The sequence below is a fragment of the Diadema setosum genome, chromosome 20 (assembly GCF_964275005.1).
Source record: "Diadema setosum chromosome 20, eeDiaSeto1, whole genome shotgun sequence".
NCBI classification, from domain to species: Eukaryota; Metazoa; Echinodermata; class Echinoidea; order Diadematoida; family Diadematidae; genus Diadema; species Diadema setosum.
The window spans coordinates 22,882,329-22,905,008 of record NC_092704.1 but is presented as its reverse complement, the minus strand read 5'-3'; the positions used below and the strand labels follow the sequence as shown (position 1 = coordinate 22,905,008).

General features: G+C 39.2%; 1 protein-coding gene across 1 annotated transcript in view; it reads left to right on the top strand.

The window, feature by feature from the left end:
• The window catches only part of LOC140243515 (syndetin-like), a 52,242-nt gene extending 30,653 nt beyond the window's left edge, over nucleotides 1–21,589 (top strand). The window contains exons 14-30 of the mRNA XM_072323186.1: nucleotides 1,608–1,746; nucleotides 2,199–2,290; nucleotides 2,917–3,011; nucleotides 3,608–3,706; nucleotides 4,326–4,593; nucleotides 5,187–5,293; nucleotides 5,935–6,023; nucleotides 6,705–6,823; nucleotides 7,318–7,446; nucleotides 8,228–8,325; nucleotides 11,070–11,166; nucleotides 15,576–15,734; nucleotides 16,919–16,959; nucleotides 17,732–17,812; nucleotides 18,693–18,791; nucleotides 20,172–20,262; nucleotides 21,384–21,589. Coding sequence (XP_072179287.1) covers nucleotides 1,608–1,746; nucleotides 2,199–2,290; nucleotides 2,917–3,011; nucleotides 3,608–3,706; nucleotides 4,326–4,593; nucleotides 5,187–5,293; nucleotides 5,935–6,023; nucleotides 6,705–6,823; nucleotides 7,318–7,446; nucleotides 8,228–8,325; nucleotides 11,070–11,166; nucleotides 15,576–15,734; nucleotides 16,919–16,959; nucleotides 17,732–17,812; nucleotides 18,693–18,791; nucleotides 20,172–20,262; nucleotides 21,384–21,497 — 1,917 coding nt within the window. The 3' untranslated portion in view covers nucleotides 21,498–21,589. The remainder of the gene's footprint in view (nucleotides 1–1,607; nucleotides 1,747–2,198; nucleotides 2,291–2,916; nucleotides 3,012–3,607; nucleotides 3,707–4,325; nucleotides 4,594–5,186; nucleotides 5,294–5,934; nucleotides 6,024–6,704; nucleotides 6,824–7,317; nucleotides 7,447–8,227; nucleotides 8,326–11,069; nucleotides 11,167–15,575; nucleotides 15,735–16,918; nucleotides 16,960–17,731; nucleotides 17,813–18,692; nucleotides 18,792–20,171; nucleotides 20,263–21,383) is intronic.
• Nucleotides 21,590–22,680: the final 1,091 nt, after the last annotated feature.

Here is a 22,680-nt window from a genome sequence, read left to right as displayed (position 1 = left end):
ACTTTGCGTTGAATTAGAAACAAACGCAAATTGGCATTGGATTAGTCAAGGTTGCGTTCGATATTTTCCCTACGAAATCGAGCGTCCGCTTAGCAATGAACTTGCTTGCAATAAAATGCAAATTTGTGTACGGCTCGCTCTCGTGCGGGAACTTGCATTTGTTGATGCTTTACCTCTCACAACTACTGAAATTTCCCAATTAGATTATGTGCACACTATACCACACGCTATAACGCATAATACTTTATGGGTATCGGGGATTTTCGGATCGATATCGGGAGTTGTAGCGAACGAGTAGCGCGAAACGGTAAATTCGCGATTTTTGTAAGCATCGGGCAGCAATTCTACCTTCATACTTAATGCCGAATTTGGTTCGAAACTGCACTGCGGAGGAGCTGAATCATGTCAGAATTCATTTCTGTAACCTAGAAAATCAGTAAGTGTAATTTTCAGGTCAAAACAGTGCGTGGCCCCAAACCCTCCTATTGCCGATGGCTTCTCCGCTTTGTCTGCTAGTAATAATATGTAGCACTTTCTATTCCATTGGATTAGTGAAGGTTGCGTTCGATATTTGCCTACCGAATCACGCTTCTTTTTAGCAATGAACTTCCTAGCGTTTGAATCACGTACGGTGCGGGGACTTGCATTTGATGTTTAGCTCTCAGAAGTCACAGCTGTGCTTCATAAAATTTCATCTCAAGCCCAGGGCGCAGATTGTGTGCCCAATACTCGGACGCTGCACTACGTACACGCACGCGTATCGGGGATTCGGATCACGAGTAGCGAGCGAGTAGCGCGAATTAAACGGTAAACTCGCGATTTTTTTTTTAAGCATCAAGCAATAGTATATTTATGGCATTTCTTCCTTAATACTAATTGCCGAATTTGGTACGCAGTTGCATTGCTGAGGAGTTGAATCATGTCACAATTCATTTCTGTAACCTAAAATACATTTGCACATATATCAGTAAGTGTAATTTTCATGTCAAAACAGTGCGTGGCCCCAAATCCTGGATTGCCGATGGCTTCTCCGCTTAGCACTAGCAGTAGCACTTTAGCTTTCTATTCATTACGAAACAATAGTCGCCATTCAACGAGGGACGCCTCGAGACGCATCGGGACGCATCTCGGGAGGGTAGAGGGAAGGAGCTTATTTTGCGGACGCAGCGAGACGGCCACCAGGTAAGCTCCTTTTCGTACATGCAACGGTCCATTTGTGAGGGCTCGTCTTTTACAAGTATACATGGGAGTTAGCCGACGCTTTGCGACGCTCGGCGGCGCCCGCCGACACGCAGTCTAAACTAGTGATTGTACACCGTCGCTAACCGTCGCTGGGTGTCCTTTGACGTCGCAAATTGAAAGAAATTTGCAGAAGCGTCGCACCGCGTCGCTCGCCGTCCCTAGTTTACCAGGTGCGCCTAACTAGGCATTTATTTCATCAAAGAGATTCTCACTTCTAAATAAACAAAGATACCACAGCCACAACTGAAATGCTGGTAGCTGATTGGCTTTTACTAAGTTGCAACTAAAGAAACTGTAATGATCACATATCGCAATTTCTACAAACTTTTTCTACAACTCATGTCATGTTTTTTCTTGTCTTGCAGCAAATCCACATGGAGACCTACATTCCTTGTCTGGTAGACCTGTGCAAAGCATTGTGGGAAGTGATGAAGAGCTACTTCAAGACGCTAGAGTGGCACAACAAACAGGATAGTGGCGACCAGGCTGTGACCCCTGAATCAGGTTGGTCATTGGCATTGGTCAGCAGGGTTGGTCAGTGGGCCTACTTAGGGTGAATAATACTAATGCATCTAAAGCACTGGTTATAATACTGGTGACATCCTCAATACCAAAGTCATCAACAATATCAGCATTATTCTTAGTGCTGGTGTTATCTTTGATACCTGTATCACCCTCAACAATACTGATATCATCCTGAATACACGTGTCATTCTTAATACTGGTGTTAGTTATCAATAATACTGGTGTCAGCCTTGATACTGATGTCATCCTCAGTACCTGTGTCATAAAAAATACCAGTGTCATTTTTTATGCTTGTGTTATCTGTAATACCTGTATCATCCTGAATACTGGTGTCATTTTCAGTACTGGTGTTATCGTTAGTACTGGTGTCATCCTCAGTACCTGTGTTTAATATCCTCAATAATGGTGTTGTCTCCCTCTCATCTTTACAGAGGAGATAACTCAAGCCAGTGATGTCGAGGAGGCTTTTAGCAGGAAGTACATCAGGACCAAGCTGGAGCATGGGCTGGCTAGGATATGGCAGGTGAGTAGCCTCCTCACAAATACCATCTCAAAATGCCGTGTACCTTGCAGACAAATGGATCACCAGTAGTGGTAGTAGAAGCATTTCCCCATTTTCATTTACATATTTTCTAAAATTAATCATCAGAAATAAGCAAATTCTGGTATCAACCTGGTTTTCTCAGTCTTGTTGTTATGTGATAGTTTCTAGTTTCTCTCTTCTGACAAAGCTACAACATCTGCAATGAAATTACTAACAGCCCCCATTTTGTGTGCAGTTCAACTTGAAATTTGTTCCAGAATTGTGAGCAAGGAAACCACTTCTGCTAGCATATCAGTAGGAGCTTTTCTTGCTGTCTTAACTTTCTTTCACCATTGTGAGAAAATTTTACAGTGTGCTTACAAAGGGCTGAAGTGAAGACAGCAGACCAATGAAAAAGAAAAACAAAGCCCGTACAAACTAAAACTAATTAATGATCTTTTCCCAGTTTTATTATTTTCCTGTGAGATATATCTTTTTCTGTCTTTTGTTGTCAGGATTATGACATTTCTGAAAGGTGTTCAAGTTTGGATGATACAAATGTATGGTATGCTTCTTCTCCTGCCTTAGACTGCCTTTATTTTTGTTTCATTTATTTGACATACAAGGATGTGCAGCAGAAGGTCAAAACGTATCTTCAGGGCACCGATCTTTCCAACTTCAAGTATGATGACTTCATCTATGTCCTAGATCTAGTCAACAGGTGAGCTAGACATTTGTAGCATTCCTAGCCTTCCAGAATCTGAAGTGCAGAGTGAGAAAAATGTTAATGTAATCTTTGGAATGCCCTCTCAGTAGAAGATTGGTTTTATGTGTTTGTGTGTGTTTTTCAATATGTATGGACTTCATTCGGAATCATTTGCAGATATGATAATTGATGCAAATGCTCAGAAGATATTAAAAGTAATGATCTCCTCGTCATCTTCCACTAACTGCAATAGATGAGGAGAGATAAGAGAGAAAATGAAAGAACATGGTGGAGATAAAGATTGAAGTAGAGAAGAATAAGATTGAGTAGCTTTTAGATAACATTGTTTTCATATATCGTTCATTTTCTTGAACTATTTACAGGCTGTGTGTCCCTGAAAGTAAGTGTGGTGACATACGAAGTATCAATGTTTATTTTTATTATTTTTTTTTGTGTGTAGGACAAGAGTACGTATTTGATCTTGTTCCCCACTATGTTATTCAAGAAATAAATACCTGTTCATCTGCTATCTTTCTGTCTGTCTACCCATGTTTCCTTATGTTTCTTTTACTAAAATATATTGTCATCATTTGTTCCCTTTGGTGCTGCAGATTGATATCAGTTGGAGAGGAGTTTTGTGGTAGCAAGTCTGAGGGACTGCACGACTCTATTCGACAGCAGAGTCTCAACTACTTCAAGAGCTACCACAGGTAGGAGAGGGGAGTGTGTCATCTAGATTCATATGACACCTCTCAGACCAAGGTCTTGAGGGATGTATAATTTCCAGAGGCATATTGAAGTGAATATATTCACGAGACGCCAACGGAGAGATGCATACTTATGTAAGATATACCAAGGAATATTAGAAATGTGTAATTAATGGGGATGAGCCGTGTATGGTTACTATATTTTCTGCCATCGTGAAAGGAGAATGGATGTTCTACACATACGACAAGCACTGCTGTTTATACTACAGAATACTGCATTTTTAACATAGGTACATTTAGCACAGTGTCTGTAACAAAAGCCTGAAGTCAACAACAAAGAGAAACAGTCTTTCATAACTCATCAGTAGCATTCAATAGCATACTGTATGTAATTTGAGATATTGTCATCTGATTGATTGATCATTACAACATGTTTAACAGTACTGTGTATCACAACACGGCATATAGTGCAACAAAAATGTGTCATCAGTAAATTTCTGTTTCTTGTGATATCCTTGATGTTAATAGCTGTAATGTCATCATCATTGTTGCCATTGTTAGCATTATTACAGTTGTACATTTCATCACCTTCAACACCCTTTTCTGTGTTCTATCTGCTCAGAGCTCGCATTGATGAGCTGCGCATCTTCCTGGAAAACGAGGGCTGGGAGCCATGCCCCGTGAAGAGCAACTTTTCCTACCAGAGCCTCCACGAGTTCCGCTTCATGAGGGACTACCTCGGCTCCCCAGGGCGGGGCGAGGGGCGCAACGTTCCCCTCTCGCCCACCGACCAGGACCGGGGCTACTTTGTGAAGTATGCTGACCAGGGAAGCCCATTTGACAAGCAGTTTGCCACAGACGAAGACGAGGAGGAAGGAACAGCAAATGGGGTAAAGACTTCAAAAGAACAAATATTTGGTTTTTGTTTTTGCCTAATTATGCCAAAGCGATTGGGCTGTTGAGTTCTGTAATGTGCACTCACAGACTCCATATTTCTAATACAGAGCATTCTCTTTGTTACTAAGTTTTTATTTTTTGCTTTTACTGTCTGTGAATAAGATTTTACTCTAGATATGTATTACTATGAACTCTAAGTGGTGAAGAAGAAACTATAAAAAAAACCCACTTCATTCTTATTCTGTGAATCATTCTGTGGTCGCATAAGTATTTAAAATGAGGATGCACAGTGAAATTGCCCCCCCCCCCCCACACACACACACACACACAGACCTTAGACTAGGTGTGCATTGGGTTCAGTTATTATGCAAAAATCTTCCTGTTTTGCTTTATTGAAAATTTTGGCTCCTTGTGCTGAAATGTCACTTTAGCAACTCTTTCTTGTACTTAACAATATGAAATGGTGGTAGTGGTGATCATGATGCTTTCTCATAGAGTTATCGGAGTTAAGATTAAAGTGTAACATACACATGTCCCTGAGACCCAGCATTCTTTTCTTTTCTTTCTGGTCTTGATGTTCCATCAGAGCAATGAAAAATTCTTAGGGTACGAGGACTCCGATGACAGCGATGTCCCAGATGAGTTGAAGCAGGACTACGTGGACGAGAGAACTGGGGAACAACCAGTCAAAAGGTGATTCCAGCGACAGGTGGCAGTAATCGTATATATACATTGTAGATACATACAATATGTACACACACACTTACAGGCAGACATATCCATACAGACATCCATACAAGCATACATTGTAGATCCATACATACATGTACATTTATATATACATACATACTCTGAACAAACACATAATCATTGTTCATACGAAGATAAAAAAGATGCATGCTTGTCATGTGACTGTGGTGGCGTAACATAAAATGATACTATGTGCATTGATGCCTCTCTACTGTTTTCAATACAGTCTGTGATTGTCAATTTTGCTAACCCTAGAGAAAACTTCTCATGTATTTCTTTTTATTTTCACATGAGAAGAAAAAGAATTAAAGTATTGTCTCCAGATAAGGCTGTTATTTCTTCTCAAATCTCACCAAAGCTTCTGGAAAGGAGGTATATTTTTATGGTAAAATCACAGAAAATCATGGTTCTGTTCTGTTTTATGGCCATAGTTCTGTTTTAAAATTGGCATTCCTCCTCCTATGGTTTATAATGTGGGGCACTTTTGTGATATGTTTATTGCTGACAGTGCAGTAGTGATATGAATGAAGACTCTCATCACTGTAATATGCTTCTCCCTCACAAATGTATTTCTTTCCAAATAGGAACTCACTGAAGAAGAAGAAAGCAAACAGGGAATATGCCAAGGGTCCCATTCTTACCAACACAACTCTTACAGTACTCAGGCTTTGTGGTAAGAAAGTACCCTCTCCACTGGTGACCATTACTGTAGATGCAGAATATTTCACGGGCATGATATTTTGCGAATTTGTTACCATTGGTGACCATATTATGTAAAATATTCAGAATCTGCAGTACTTTGTGCTTCCATAGAGTGTGCATTAAAAATAACCAGTGCCTAAAAGACATGTATGCCAGACACAGAGAAGAAAGAGATGTTACAAGGCACATTGTGAGCACTTGTTTTTACTGAAACTATACACATAGCAGGGTGCTAGAAACCCACTAGTCAAATAGCATGCTTGTGTAGGACAACTAAAACACACTCCTGGGGCTATGGGCACTTGCCTGTTTATGATCATTGCCTAAATGCCTATTCTAGCATGCAGAAGAAATGTTTTGTGTAATGCCCAGTACAGTATTTTTGAAGTAAGGTTGAGGCAGCACAGTGCTTTACACATTTTCTAATGCTCTCTCACCCTTGTGTATTTGTTTTTATCTATCATTATAATAGATAAAGTAGTAATTGAGCAGTGTCAATTAAAAACAAAGCGAAGAAAATTGATATGAAGTGACATAGAGCAAAGCAAAGCAAAGCAAAGCAAAGTGAACTAGTATGAAATGGATGGGCCACAAGGAAACTTGTGGTATGTTGATTTATTGTATCTCTGTGCTCCTAATTCTTCCCATGCAGGCAAGTACATGAACATGATGTCTGTGCTGAAGCCGATAGCGTTTGATGTGGTTCTCTGCATGTCTCAGCTCTTCGACTATTACATCTTTGCTGTCTACACCTTCTTTGCTACTGACGTGGTATGTGTCTTAGGATTCCAGTTCCGTGATTTCATAAGTCAGAAATCTAATTAAGTAAGAGAAGCTCAAATTCAGTTATTTTTCATTTTCCAGTCTGCTTCAAAAGATAACTCCCCCCCCCCCCCAAATAAATCAGTTTGTATGTATCAGTGTTAAGATATTGTTTTACACGTCAGGAAGAAAGCGCACTAATGATAATGAGTAAGGTAGTACCAGACCAGTGGTTTCAGGTTCCTTCATAAGGAGGTAGGCATTTTACTGGGAGTTATCATCCGTCAGTGTAAGACTCGAGACTAGTCATTTTCTTTGGACATGAAAATTTCCTAGATAACATGGCATACACATTCAGTCTGATCATGTGACAGACTAGGTCTGTTCACATGACACTCTCAACATGATCATGTGATGCACTCGGCCTGATCATGTGATACCATAAGTCGGATCATGTGAGATCAAACTCACTCATTAATGCCGCTACTTGTCTCACTGTGCAGAGTACGATGAGTGGGGCCTCTCTGGGGAGCAAGCTGTGGACGACACTGAAGCGCATCAGCGACAACCTGATCGACCACGACCCCAATGCCGGGATGATGCAGCAGCCCCACAGCCACCTGGATGGCAAGGTGAGTGTGTTCATCCTTTGCTTGTCAGACAGTGCCCTTGCTCCTGTGGTCCTGATAAATAAAGTTGTGACCCTTACCAGATTAATATGTTGTACCATGTTTTCACATTTCACTGGACTACACTGGTTGACTTCAAGCTCATCATGCTATAGTTGAACACTCTTCCAAAAACAACTGAACAAAAAAATGCTGACTCCTTCATGACATCATGCTCACATATACACAGTCAAAATTTGCATAATCCATGGAGTAGATGTAAATTGCCTATATTATGAATTCTGGCCTTTGTGCCTGTGGAAGTGTGTTATCCTTCAACAAAGAATTTCTATATCCGAGGTGTTTACATCAAGCAAGTCATATAGGTGATCAAATATAGCAGGCAGCTGTCACGAAGGTGCTGTATGTGTTGTCAGGTTCCTGTGAATATAAATGCGAAAATTGTTTCCAAAAATATGTCAGTAGTCAAGAAAGCCTTTCTGTAGGAATTGCAATTCTTTGCTCATTGTTTCGGTCAATTGTCATCTTTGTTTGTTTTTTAAATACCAGGCAGCAAACAGGGATTGCAAAATGTTACGTCTTGTGTTTGTGTGGCTGCAAACTTTTTTTTTTTCGTACGGTCAATGTAATAGCCACCATGCCTAGTACATAAGTCATGTGAGTCATGGTAAAAGAATTTGGGAAGAGAATGTGAACTTGTAGCATCCTTGCACACCCTTTTTCTTTCATCCAATTTTAATTTACAATTTTTTCGCATTTTCCGCTTGCCTACTGTGTTGTGCAGATGAAGGTTGGCTTCCCTCACGTGTCACCCATCGTGGATCTAAACAGTAACGAAGGACTCTATGGCCTTGCAGAGAGGGTAGTGGGAACTGAGGCACTGTAAGTGGACACTCGGGGCTTTGAACCATGAACCTTCCCAGATGAGTGTGCAGGAGTGTGAAATACATAAAACTTGTCACTGCAAATAGCAGTAAATTCTCATAGGAATGGTACCCCCAACAGTACCTCTCAGAACCATCACGGTCACTTCTTTAGATATTAGTGATATCTTACAATACGACCTGTTAATCCTGTAATCAATCAGTTTTGGGCATGTGACTATTACAAGATCATTACGATGATCTGTCTCATCATATTTTTAGTAAGGTTTGACTAACTTCCATTCTTGAAAGTTATGTCAGGTTTCCCTGATATTTATTTTACCAGCTTATTTGTCATCAAACATTTTCTTCAGTTTATGGTGACAAATATCAAATATTTTATTGCAGTTTATCATGTATTCGATTACATACCTGCCAACTGTTCAGTTTTAATCTGACTATTCAGATTTTTCACTGAAAGAAAACACATTAATTTCAGTGTCTTCTGATTTTTGGAAATATCTGTTAAAGTTAGGGAATCCCATTTGCATGCCTTAAATGAAGAGTTGTATAAATACAGTGGTATGTTGAAGAGAGTATCATTTTAGAAACTCCCATAAAGTATTGAAAGTGGAAGGTAACAGTAAGTACATTTTTATTGACCATTAGATTTTGAATTGAATTTTTTTCGGGGCTCACCGTAAATTCCAGTACATTACTAGGCTACCTTTGCAGACCCATGCACTGCATGTGTGTCCATCATGTATATTTTGTGAAGAAAGTTCATCAAAACTTACAAACATTTCTATATACATTCTTGCCACACACTCTATATGTTATTACATCAGCTCTTATACATGTACTTTTAGATTTGTGTTTATAGATAAAAAATACAGAAGACTGCAACAAAAAGGCTTAAGTGTGGCTGACACACAGAACTACTGAGTAGTTGAGTTTTGTGCATTATTCAAATTGTAGATAACTGTTGACTTCCAAATTTTTCAGCAGTGGCCTTAACAAGTCCCCTGAGGTTCATATTTAATGTTTTGCTGCATTTTGGGAGGTCTGTAAAAGGTATCCCCTACCTTTGATAGTAAAGTATATGAAATTTATGAAAGTTCAGATTTTTAAATAATTTTTCTTTGTTTGTTCAGATTTATTAAGTCGTAGGGTTGGCAGATATGCAATTATGTTATACATGCAAAATAAAATGGCATAGCAATTGGTTAGCCAGACTGAGTTGACCAGGATGGCCATGTTTGAAGGGCTGGTTTTGGACACCCTCCCCCTCCCTTTTTCAGATCACATATTGATAGTCCAATAAGCCAGTTCGGAGTTAGCTCATGGGCACATTGGTCCGAATGACCTTTCTTTTTTCTCAGTCGGTTAGGGGCTCTTCATTCGTTTTCAGAGCGACGTAATGCATAAGCTTTACGCAATGATTTATGGTATTCATCAATCCTGCTTATAAACAAAGAATGAACTCGCATAGACCAGATGGCCAGAATGATCCGTCAATGAACACTTGGGAAAGCATCCATTTCATTATCTTACATTGAATGTAAGAACAACCTCTTTCTATCGATATTGCCAAATACCACTTTTGCTGTCAGGTGGATGTGCTGGCAAGCAGCATTTACAAGGATTACATGAATAATCATTATACATAATAATACATCACAGACGCTTATCCCAGTGACTTTAAAAACCAACGTGCCTGTTGGTCCGAATGACCTTTTTTTCTGCTTATGCGCAGAGTGGAACTCCAAACTGGCTTATAGGCACACTGTGGTCATATCACTGCACTGACTCTCTATCTTCATTGCCTTCATCTAAAATCCTGGAACTGCTTGGTCGTTTTCTTCTTCAGCATTTGAATGTTTTGTTCACGGACTGTTGACTGAATAGTGAAAAGAATAGAGGATTCTTGGGTTGCCTACTCAGATTAAAGGGTGTGTACAGTTCTGGTCGAGGTGAGGATTTAACTTTTAACGTTTTGCGAGATATTCAGAAACCACTCTATGAGATGTCAAAGAGCATGCAATTCTAAAGGGTATCAAAAGTTTATTTGATGAAAATCGGTTTTGAAATGGCTGAGATATCAAAATACAAGGTGAAACAAAGAGATCCTAATAAAGTTGTGGCCTGTCGCCTTTTATTATTATCACTTTTTTGGATATCTCAGCCATTTCAAAACCAATTTTCATCAAATAAACATTGAATCCTTCTTAAAATTACATGCTCTTTCAAATTTCATACGAGGTTTCTCATTATCTCACTTAGAAGTGTTCAAAACATGAATCCCCTTACCTCAACCAGTACTGTACAGTCCCCTTAAGCGGAAATTTGTGTACAGATATTTCATTGTGGTACAGTTGGTCCCAACATTCGCCTTTATTTGCCGTGCCAATGTTTTTCTTTTTGCATGCTTGACTAGGAAATCAGGAAATGATTCCTTATATCATTATCAAAACGAAAGACAAAACATACCATAAATTTGCCCTCAGAGATTTGAGTGCAGATTGGCAGCTACATGTAAAGGATTGTCCAGATAAATGTTTTATTTGTATAGAGGTGCTGTGCAAGCAAGCAATATGCTAATAATGTCAACTCTGTACTGTTATTGCTGGAATCAAATGTGTTCGAGCGTTTTTGGTTTTCTTCTTCTTCTGAATGTGTTAATTTCACCTTGTATTGCACCGTCTGACTGGAAATCCTTTTTTTTTTTTTTTTTTTGTTTTTTTGTTTTTTTGTTTCCATCAGAATCTTCCTTGCCAGCCAGTTTGAGTTGCTTCAGCCCCACCTTGAAGCTGTCATTCCAGCGAGCAAGAAAGCATTCCTCCAGCAGTTTTATTCTCAGGTAAACCATTTTTCACCTGTAACCAGGAGGGTTTTAAGAAGAACTTGCCCAACCTAGTTGTTCTGATGTTGGAACATTAATATTTTCAAATAACAAAAAAAAACAACAAAAAAAAAACAAAAAAAAAAAAAAACACACACAACTAAACCCACAACAAAATATAAAGTCTTCTCAATGAAAATGTTTCATGGATTTTATTGGAACTAAGTTTTTGGAATTCAAGCCAATAGGTTCATTCAGAATGCCATATCAACATGCTTGTAGTTAAATCCAAAAAGTTCAGAATTTCTAAGTATTGGCCTTTTTCAGGTTTGGATAGGAGAAAGTGAAGATGGATGATAAACTTTATATCGTCGGTTGAGAATGATAAGGGCGTTAAGTTGGCTCTAAACCCATAGGCCCGAATTCACGAAGGTGGTACAAATGAAACCATGGTTTAAACCAAGGACAAAAACCATGGAGCGCCAAGTGTCGCACGGAATATTTTGTTACGAGGTCATTTCGTCGACAAAATGAACGTTTCGTTAACGAAATTATAATTTTGTGCACGAAATGTTCATTTGTGACCCGCTACAACAAAATGATCCTAAAGTCGGGCGAGGTCGATTATTTGAAAATTGCATGACATAATTCCCTAATCTTTCTGCTTTTAATTGATATATAACACGTCTCATAAAAATAATCGGCTGCGGAGATATCGATGTTTAAAAGAGAGCATGTCAAGACGTCTGGGAAATCACTGTTTCGAGAAAAGCGCCCTAAAAGTTCTCCTTGCGACGCAATCACAATCAAGAGACACACAAGTCAGTATTCACCTCCGGACAATAGAAGTTAAGCCCTAGCAACCCCCGAAATGCTCATTCAAACACAGCGTCGGCGGTCTCCTCACCGACCAATCAGTGACCAGGATGTCAGGAGAAGCGGCTAGGCATAGCGCAACCCGCCCGCACGCACCAGTCGACTGGGCAGTGTGCGAGCTTCACGCTTCGGTTAGCGGCAAGCAGCAAACTGACCAATGAGATCACTCTGGTCGTTGTTAGGGGCGGAGCCTATGTGTGGCGCTCAATCCAAATGTTCGAACCAGTTTCTGCTTCGTTGAAACGCCAAAAAAAACATGGCCCAGAAAAACGCTACAGTCAACTTCGGATACCTCGACGTCGGATAAGCCGAATATCACTTACCTCGGGGGCAAAATGAAAGTCCCGATTGTTCCTATGGAGTTTGCGTGTATTAAAATTCGCGTAGCTCGAAGAAATAACTCGAAGTTCGGTTACCTCGAAGTGAAATCTACTGCCCCGATCTTAATTAACTTATTGTTTTTCCCAGCATGTAGCTCGAATCGAATTGCAACATCACTCAGCATCTCCGATTAAGCGCGCGTGGACAGCGAAGAAGACGTCACAAATCTTTTCACACTCGACTGTAAATATTCCCGACCAGAACAATCGCGCGCCCAAAGAAATACCCGGTACACAGCTGACAAGAAAAATCCCCAACACCTACCTACATACGTATACGGTATGCACATAGCACCCTTGCCAATGGAGTGCTTACGATAGCATTACGCTCTGCCCATCATCTTCTTTTCTTTAACCACTGTGTTTTAATTCTTGATCATGATAGTCATACCGCGCGCGTAGATTTCTAAACCGTCGTGGCGCACCTGCGTAGGTGTTGGGTGTTGACAGTTATATCTTTGGCATTAATCACGGTCCACTGTCCAAACATCGATCTCCTGCGTAGTGCCCTTTTTTAACTTTTTTTTTTTTTTGGCCTTTCACAAAGTATGTTTCATTTATTCTTCCCCGAGAACGCAAGCACTGATTTTTTTTTCCAGCAATGCGATTATGAAAATATTGTGGAATATGATGTGGAAGTATAGGCCGAGCATAATAAAGAATAGAATAGACAGGGCTCCACACTAACTTTTATCAGGCCACCAGTATCACTGATTTTTATTTTTTGGTGGTCGAATTTACTCGAAATTAAAATCAGAAAATCCAATCATCTTATTTTGTGTTTTAAGATTTAACAAATAGGCGTATAGATTATTATAAAAGTTGATACCTAAAAATTTGGGAGGTCAAAACTTACGTTTGAAATGAAAAAGTGGGAGCATTTGCCGACATTTGTTAGCATCCGACATTTGTTTTAGCATTGTAAAGAGCCGAAAGTTACCGTTACTCATTTCTTATTGTAAAAGCAATCATCCAACATTTATTAGTCTGTTAGCACCTTACGGAGCCGAATATTACCGTTAATCATTTTTAAATGTAAAAGCAAACAACCGACATTCATTTTAGCATCTTACGGAGCTGAATGCTATTCTTATCCATTTCCAAACGTGAAAGCAAACATCCGCTATTTGTTTCAGCATCTAACTGAGCGGATTAATACCGTTAATCATTTCCAAATGTAAAAGCAACAATCTGTCATTTATTTTTGCATCGTACGAAGCAGAATATTACCGTTATTCATTTCAAACATACGACATTTATTTTATCATCGTACGGAGCCGAATTTTACTGCTGTCCACTTCCGAAAGTTAAATGAATCGTTCTGACAATATTATTTTATCATCGTACGGAGCCGAATGTTACTGTTTTTCATTTTTGAACGTCGAAGCTGACATCAGACGTTTATTTTACCATCAAACGTAGCTGAATATTACCGTTATTCATTTCGAAATGTAATAGCAAATATCCAATACTTTTTTTTAGTATCATATGGGGCAGAATATTACTGCTATTCACTTTCAAACATGCCAAACGTAAAAGCAATAATGTATTTTAGCATCTTCCGGAGCTGAATGTTATTGCCATTTACTTTCGATCGTAAAAGCAAACATCCAGCATTTATTTTATCATCGTAAGGAGTTGAATGTTATTGTTACTCATTTCCGAACGTCAAAGCAAACATCAAACATTAATTTTACCATTGAACGCAGCTGAATGTTACTGTTATTCATTTCGAAATTTAAAAGCAAACATCAGACAGTTATTTTAGCATCGTATGGAGCAGAATGTTACTGGAACTTCCGAACATAAAAGCGATCATCTGACATTTATTTCAGCATCTTCCGGAGCCGAATGTTATTGTTATTTCCTTTCGAAAGTATAAGGAAACATCCGACACTGTCTTATCTAACCATCGTATGGAGTTGAATATTGATTTTCATTTCCGAACGTCAAAGCAAATATTCGACATTTATTTCAGCGTCTTCCGGAGCCGAATGTTGTCCTTAACGAACGCAAAATCAAATATCTAACGTTAGTTTTAGCACCATACGGAGCTGAGTCTTATCGTTTTTCATTTCCAAAGTATGAGCAAACATCCGACATTTATTTTAGTATCTTACGGAGCCGATTGTTACCGCTGTTCATTTTCAAAAGTAAAGGCAAACATCCGACTTTTTTTGGTGGCGCGATAGGGCCACCAAAATCTTCAGTTCTGACATTTTGATTTCAATTCCGATTTTCATTCAATTCATTCACATAAAAGTCGATTCAATTCCAATTGACAAGCATGCAAACAATCGGTAGGCACTATAACAGATACCATGTTGAACATCGATAAACGTCGGATAAGTCGAAGAAAATTCGACGTACGTACGTGTACCTCGAATTTCGCGTACCTCGAATTTCACGTACCTCGAACCATTTTCTTCGGTCCCGACGAATTCGAGGTATCCGAAGTTGACTGTATTTTCAAAATTTTGACAAATGATAGAAGACATGTCAGACTCTAATAATATGTCAAATTCAGAAAATCGTAAGTTTTGACCAATTCTGATGTTCTAACTTCAAACTCGATTTTCACGGCTTCAACCGTGCGCGACTTTAGGACCATTTTGTAGTAGCGGGTCACATTTAGTTACAAAATGTTGTCATTTCGTTACAAAATAATCATTTCATCGACGAAATGACTGATTTCGTAACGAAATATTCCATGCGACACTTGGTGCTCCATGGTTTTTGTCCATGGTTTAAACCATGGTTTCATTTGTACCACCTTCGTGAATTCGGGCCATAGTGTTCGGGACAACTTAACACCCTTCTTTTTCTCAACAGACGATATTTTAACATGATTATGAAATTCCTGTTTTCTCGGCCAAATGACCTTTTTTCGCAGTTTTCAAACCAAATCACACTTGTCCACACTCACAAGGCTTAACCTCTGCATGCAAATAGATGCCAAACACTCAAACTCATGTAAATTTTAGTTGTTATTTTTTGTTCTATGACGGCATTACCTCGTTTAGCCAAAAATGAAACTTGGGGCATTGTGTATTCAAGTGGGTTAAACTTGTCTCAGAGGGACCCACTTTAATTCAGGCAGACCTGACCATTGTTTTCTCTTGTCACTCCATCTGCTGAAAATGACTGATTTTCTCTCTGATCATGTAACAGACGGTCAGCGTGGCCAGCGACCTGCGGAAGCCAATCTACCGGGGTGTGGCCTCCCGCTGCATGGACTACGACCGTATCCTGCAGCTGATGCTGACCGTCAAGTGGGACATCAGGGACATCATGTCCCAGCACAGCCACTATGTGGACGCTCTGCTCCAGGTCGGCTAAAAGGCCAATTTCGGACCTGCAGGGCCCTGTTTTTTTGAAGAGTTAAAATTGATTATATAGTTGATTTCAACTGTAAGTCTATGGCAGCCTGTGTGGTAAGGAAATTTAAAATCAATTTTATCTTTTGATAAAACGGGGCCCTGTAAAACTTATATCTGAAAAGAATGAGTAAAGTTTAATGAGCACAAAGGCGAACATGTGATCAGAATTGGATGAAGATTTGGGAAGTCATGAAATTGTAAAGTTTTGGTAATTTTCACAAAACAATTCTTGAGCAGTGTCTATGAATGTGTAAATGACTGACTTGATTATTTCATCACCTCACAGCATGTCATAGTGTTTCTAGCAAAATCATAAAATTTTTTTTTTTTTTTTTTTTTGGTGTTTAAGATCAAATATGCCCCATTCACTAATGATAATACAGTACCACTGACTGATCGTTATTCTAATGTTATTCGTCCAGGAATAATATTACTGTCTGGTGCTTTGTACACTTATACAGTAGAAAATTTTTATTTTTGTCAGTCTACCATACATAATCATTTTACTCATTTGCATATTGATATCAACTTTTTGAGAACTGTTACAAAAATTAGCAAAACCTCAAAATTTCATAACTTCCCTAAGTTTCATCCAATTTACATTATTTTGCTTATGTATAATTTGATCAAAGAACTTACTGTTTCCTTTCAGACTAACATTTAACTGATCCAGAATTGCTCTTCACATAATTACAATTACATATATATTTTTTTTGGTATACGTATTGACTATGCTGTATATAGCACAAGGATATCATTTTGAAAATCGGGATCTTTCATGATTCCACGAGATATGAAATTCACAGTGGAAAATCACAGTATGAAAATGAGAAATGCAAATATTGGTTTATAAATGATACATATATTGATTATGTATCAACTGATCCATTCCCTTTGAGTTAAAAACGGTTCATCATTGAATGAATGATATCAGTAAAAATGTTTAGTTAATGTAAATGATGTGGTCATGTCTGTAACTATTTTTATTTTTAACATTTAATATATCTCTTTGTTTAAGTGGAAGAAGAAAATCTTAAGTTCTAATTGAAATTTGTAGGAAATTTCAAATGAGAGATTGAAAACATGGAACTTTAATCATTTTTGCTCCTCATATTCTTTGATTCCTATTCCCAGGACATGAGTGGATTTAGTAGCCGGCTGGACCTCATGAACAAGTAAGAGCATCGATAGAATTCCTTCTTCCCAAAGAGATAGTTTAGAGCGCCCCCTATACACCAGATTGTGTCAGGGTTTTCACAATCAAATTCAAAGTTTTGTGAGATTTTGCACATGATATTGAATGCAAACTATTAGCTGGGATATGGGGGCATTATTGTGATAGTTTCCGCTACAAACCTGTCTCCATAATCTTGCATAATGATTGTGCTGATGATGCAGATACATGGAGTGCATAGGGTTTTCTAAAGAAATACAAAGCATGAGCTGTATCTATGTGTAATGCACAAATGCCATGTTCAGATGACTTCAGTGAATAGGGTAAACTCTGGCAGACAGCATGGGAGGAGTGTCATCAAAGTCAGATTTGAGATTTAGAACGTTTTCACCATTATTGTAATAGTGGTCACAACAACTGATGCAAAATTGAACACTTCCCTCCGTATGGTTTGTACACCAACATACATAAATCTGTTTGTGGTAGATAATCTATCAACTATGACCCCTCTTCTAAAGGTTGTCATTGCTACCTGTATTCACTTACAGGACAGGTCAATAGTAGACGTGTGTAGTGATGACATCATCACAACCCCAAAATTGCATGTTTGGTTGTTACTAACATCTTGGTCTGTTTTTGTTGTTTGCAAAAACACATGAAACTTTTGTTCGTATTGGAGGGATACGTAGCACTTTCTTTTTAAATGTTTGATTTAAGTTGACTTAAAGTGGACAGCTGACATTGGTATCCTTTTTTCTTCTTCTTGCCATTAGGAGAGTACCAATCCCCATGGAAGCTCACCGTGTGCTGTGGGAACATGTCATTCGCCTGGCAAATAGGATCTTAGTTGAGGGGTGAGTGCTTTTTGCCATTAAGATACACTGTTTATTTTTCAAATTCATGAAAATTCTTCCGTCGTGATGTTTTCATTGCAACTGATTGACAAATTGCCCTACATTAACGTAAATAAGCACTGAATTGATCAGTGTTTTAGTAGTAGCCATGATAAAAAATCATGGGCGTACATACTCGAGCAGGATTCGAACCTACGACCTCCTGATCACCGGACAGGCGTTCGTAGATGTAGGGCAATTTGTCAATCAATGTAGGGCAATTTGTCAATCAGTTGCAATGAAAACATCACGACGGAAGAATTTTCATGAATTTGAATAACAAAGCAGTACCCGCTGCATGCCATAAGGATTAGAACCAACACTTGATGTCGGGCGAAAGCTCGGTGGTCTAGTGGAGATGACGCCTGTCCGGTGATCAGGAGGTCGTAGGTTCGAATCCTGCTCGAGTATGTATGCCCATGATTTTTTATCATGGCTACTACTAAAACACTGATCAATTCAGTGCTTATTTACGTCGATGTAGGGCAATTTGTCAATCAGTTGCACTGTTTATTTTATACTAAATGATGATAGTGATGATGGTGATACTTCTGAAATGGTTGGTATATGAACTCCCTCGGCTAATTGCATGACTCATGAAAATAACCCAAATCCTTTTATATTCTATATTTCCATATCTGAATATTAGTGTAGTGGTTGCTGTCACAACTTTCACATTATTTGTGCCAAGATATGCAGTGAGAAAGAAATATTCTCATCAGAGTGCTTGCAAATGAACAAAGTTCTCTGAAATGGGCCTAACACAAGAAATTAATTTTGCCAAAGTTTCTGCTTTGCCAGTAAGTGTCACTAGCGCCCTCTTTGTCTTCAATCCTGTCAGCTTTGCCAGTGCCAAGAAGTGCAGTAACGAGGGCAGGGCCCTGATGCAGCTAGACTTCCAGCAGTTCCTCATCAAGATTGAAGGCATCGCTCAAGTCAAGTGAGTTTATGGCTCTCTTTCTTTCTGGTCTGTGATGAATTGAAGAGCGTCACCAGGCTCGAATGGGCTGTGATGAATAGATCAGTTCAAAGCTAAGGATACTGTGTAAGCTGTTATTATCACAAATTTTGCGAATCACTCTTGGACCGCGAACTTAACAACACGCGAAAATGTAGCCATGCGCTAGGGCAACAGTACACTTACGATAGCCAAGGTTTCCACTTGCAAAAACAAATCTCACAAAAATGTCCCAGACCTCGTCATTCGTGAAAGTATCTGTACACGAAAATAACAGCTTGTACAGTAGTTCAAATGACCTTGAATTTTTAACCATTGAAACCAAACAGTTGTAAAGCTAGATATCACCCACTTGCATAATCCAACTACCTTTTTTTAATATGTGAACAACCTCTCTTGAATGTTCTTTCACTGCTGCCTAAAGAAACCGTTCAGGTGCTGTCCATGATATTGCTTTTATAACTCTGCATCTAAATGACTGTGTTGTTTTTCTTAGTAGACCTTTGTCTGCTGTTCACAGAGTGTAACTTCAAACCAAAAATCAGACCCAATGCAACTGCAGGTGTTTCTTCAAATCAGACGGGAAATGAACGTTCAAAATGTTTTTCCTGAAACAGCAATTTTACTTGTGACTCCATGTATGCACACAGGACTCGACGCTAACCATTTTCTCTGATGGCCCGTCTGGGCCACTAGAATCTTTGAATCTGAAATTGTGGTGACCTGAAACAAGGGCAAACATAACAATCCATTTTTAATCTTCTTTGCCGGATCAGGCCACCAAAAGATAGCCTTTTAAAAAGTTGGTGGCCCTGACGTCAATATCTAGTGGCCCCGGGGCACTACTAATGACGAATCCTGGCACATGGGACAAGGTGATGATTGTATGTTTTTCTAAAGCACTAGCTTGAAAGGAGAAAGCTGATAAGCTCATCAGTTTGTGAGGCTCTCTTCTTTTCAAGCCTCTTGTCACCAAACAAAACCCCAACCTGATCAATCCTAAATTTGCTCATGTGCACTTTGACATAATTTGTCAAACTGTCTATTAGAATATCTTTGTGGCCCCCCCCCCCCAAAACACCCCCCCCCCAAAAAAAAAAACAAAACAAAAAAAACAAAAAACAATTCATAATCCTTTTGGTGTAAGTTGCGATGACTTGTGTGATCGTTACATGTTGCTTTGGAATATGTGAAAAAGGAAGGTTTTCTTTTGTTTCATTATAGAGACATGTAGAGAACAACTGTAGCTACATAGTCCTTTAGAAAAGTATAATTTGAGACCTGCTTTTGTATCAACTTCAATTGACCGTCACACAGCAATGGATTTTAGTCTTTCTGTTCTTTTGGCTTGTTTGTACTCAGACCTGTTCCAGACCGGGACTTTGTGGAAGCCTACGTGAAGGCTTACTACCTGTCTGAGACAGACATAGAACTCTGGGTGAAGGAACACAAGGTTTGTTATCAATCAGTGTGGACTCTATAGCATGTGGCGAAGTGAAGCCAATGGAGCCATCATGCTACCTTTGATAGAGTACAAAAAATGTGATGTCATAGCCATTTGTTGCCATGGAAACTGATTTGAAGTAGCCTTACAGAGCCAAGAGCCTGAAAGTTTTTTGTTTTTTTTCCCCCCGAGGGAAACAAAAATAGCAATATAAATATGAGCAGGTACCAGCGCCTCTTTCATTCAAGTAATATGAAAGTTCAACTATTCATGTGCCATGGTGGAAACCCCCTTTGTGCCACATTATTCTGAGACACAAATGGTTTCATGCTTTGAGAAAACATTGTGTTGTTCAAGTCTTTGTAACTTCTATAGATTTCTGTTGATCTGGACAAATAGTGAGTAAAGTTGTAGAGAAAATGCCAAGCTTTGCTTTGATGTATTATTGTATGACAAATCTATGATTGTTTTTCTTTCACATGACCAGTAGCTACATTACTGCAAAGGCATGACTTTTGCACACAAAACAGTGACAGAAACTTAGAAATTACTCTCAAATCCAGTAGAGAACACGTCTTGATAATCAATCACTACATGAAATGTAAGCTATATGTGAGAGGAACGGAAGCGCGAGAAACGCTTTCATTGCACCGCGGCATTTGGCGATTTATCGATTGGATTGGGTGGATTGGTGCGTTTGAGCAGAATATGCGAAGTTGGCACGCCGTCGACTGAGTCGGACGTGCGAATGTGGCACATAAAAGAGTTAATAGTACAGTGAGCATGATCATATTGTCGGTAAAGGGCAATCAGGCAATTGTAACTGTAGATTATAGATAGGAATATTACAAGCAGTGAATCCAACCAGTTACCACTCCTCGTGGAATAGGAAATATGTGTCTGTTCGTATCGTCTCAGTTATTTATGTTCCTTCCATGGAAATCCTTCCTTTATCCCACCATTCTTCACCCTAGCTCAGAGCTATTCTCAGTCAATTTTGTACTTCCTCTTCTTCCAGTGGAAGGGGAAAGCTACCCAAGTCCCCCCAGAAGCCTCATGATTCTAAATCACTGACATTCCCCCCCCCCCTCTTTTTCTCATTCTGATATTGCCGTTTGCACGGTGGACAGGAGTACTCGGCGAAGCAGCTCAGTAGCCTGGTGTCCTGTGCTGTCAGCTCCAAGAAGTCTCGCCAGAGGATCCTGAATGCCATTGAGGACTTTGAGAAGAGCAGACCAAGGTAGCACAGCAACTGCCGATGAGAGGGGGAAGGATCTTGCGGGAATTCACCCATGACTTTCCCCAGAGTCGTCCAGTTGCACACTGGGGACTTAAGCCACTTGCCCGTTAACACTGTGGACAGCTACATATGACATAAGTTTGAATTTCTGCATGTGCGCAACATTGTCTCCTGCGTTTTCTGCCCAAAGTGAGTATGCATTCACCCCAAGTTTGCCATTGTCCTAAATCTGGCATATTATTCTCATTTCTGACATCGTACTGACGTCTCGGTCACACTCGCTCAGCTTCCTGACTGTTTCAACTGGTATCGACAAGCCTTTGGAGAGTTTGTCAACTTGTACACTGTGGATGTGCTAACCAACTGTACCTATGGCTTCATGAGTGAAAATGGTTCTCATACACTCCAACGAAAAGGTCTTACTACAGAGATGATTGAAGGGTGTGGCTCATTCTCATTTCTCTTACCTCTCTTCCTCCACTTCTTCAACATCATCATCATCATCATCATCATCATCATCATCATCATCATCATCATGTGGTAACCAAGGGAGGAGGGTCCCTTGGAGTCATTTGTGCTATCAAGTGCATTACCATTCCCCAGATTTTCAGTGTCAAAACATAGGATAAGTGATGTTCAGGCAATTATTAATTGCTCCCTAGTTGGGCATATTCAAAGTGATTAGCTGTGGTTTAAAAGTACAAAGTCCCATTTTTATCCCCAGATGCTTTATCAAAGGAATGGCAAATTTTAAGATTATGCTTTGTTTTAATTTTGAATTGAGAAGTGAAAACTGTTCAGAGTTTCTGTCAAGTCTCCTTGTATACTATGTACCATTTAACGAAAACTGCCATTTTCCAGCATATTCAAATGGACTGCAACAATGTTGTGCAATTTAAAAGTAGTCTCTGATGCTTACCAGTAATTGACAAAAATATCAACAAGTGGCTGACATGTACAATGATATTTCATCATGTTAAAGTCATTTAAATCTGGCGCATATTCATTGAAAAAATCAGGTATATATTCCACTCCAAGTTACCAGTTACACAATTGACATGCTAACCCACAAATGAATAACGGTATACTAATGAATTACCAGTGTAGTCCGAGCCTGTGTCCTGGTAGACTGTCCGAACAAATTTTACTTTCCTGAATGGTGATTTAGTTACAGTAGTGAAGAGAAT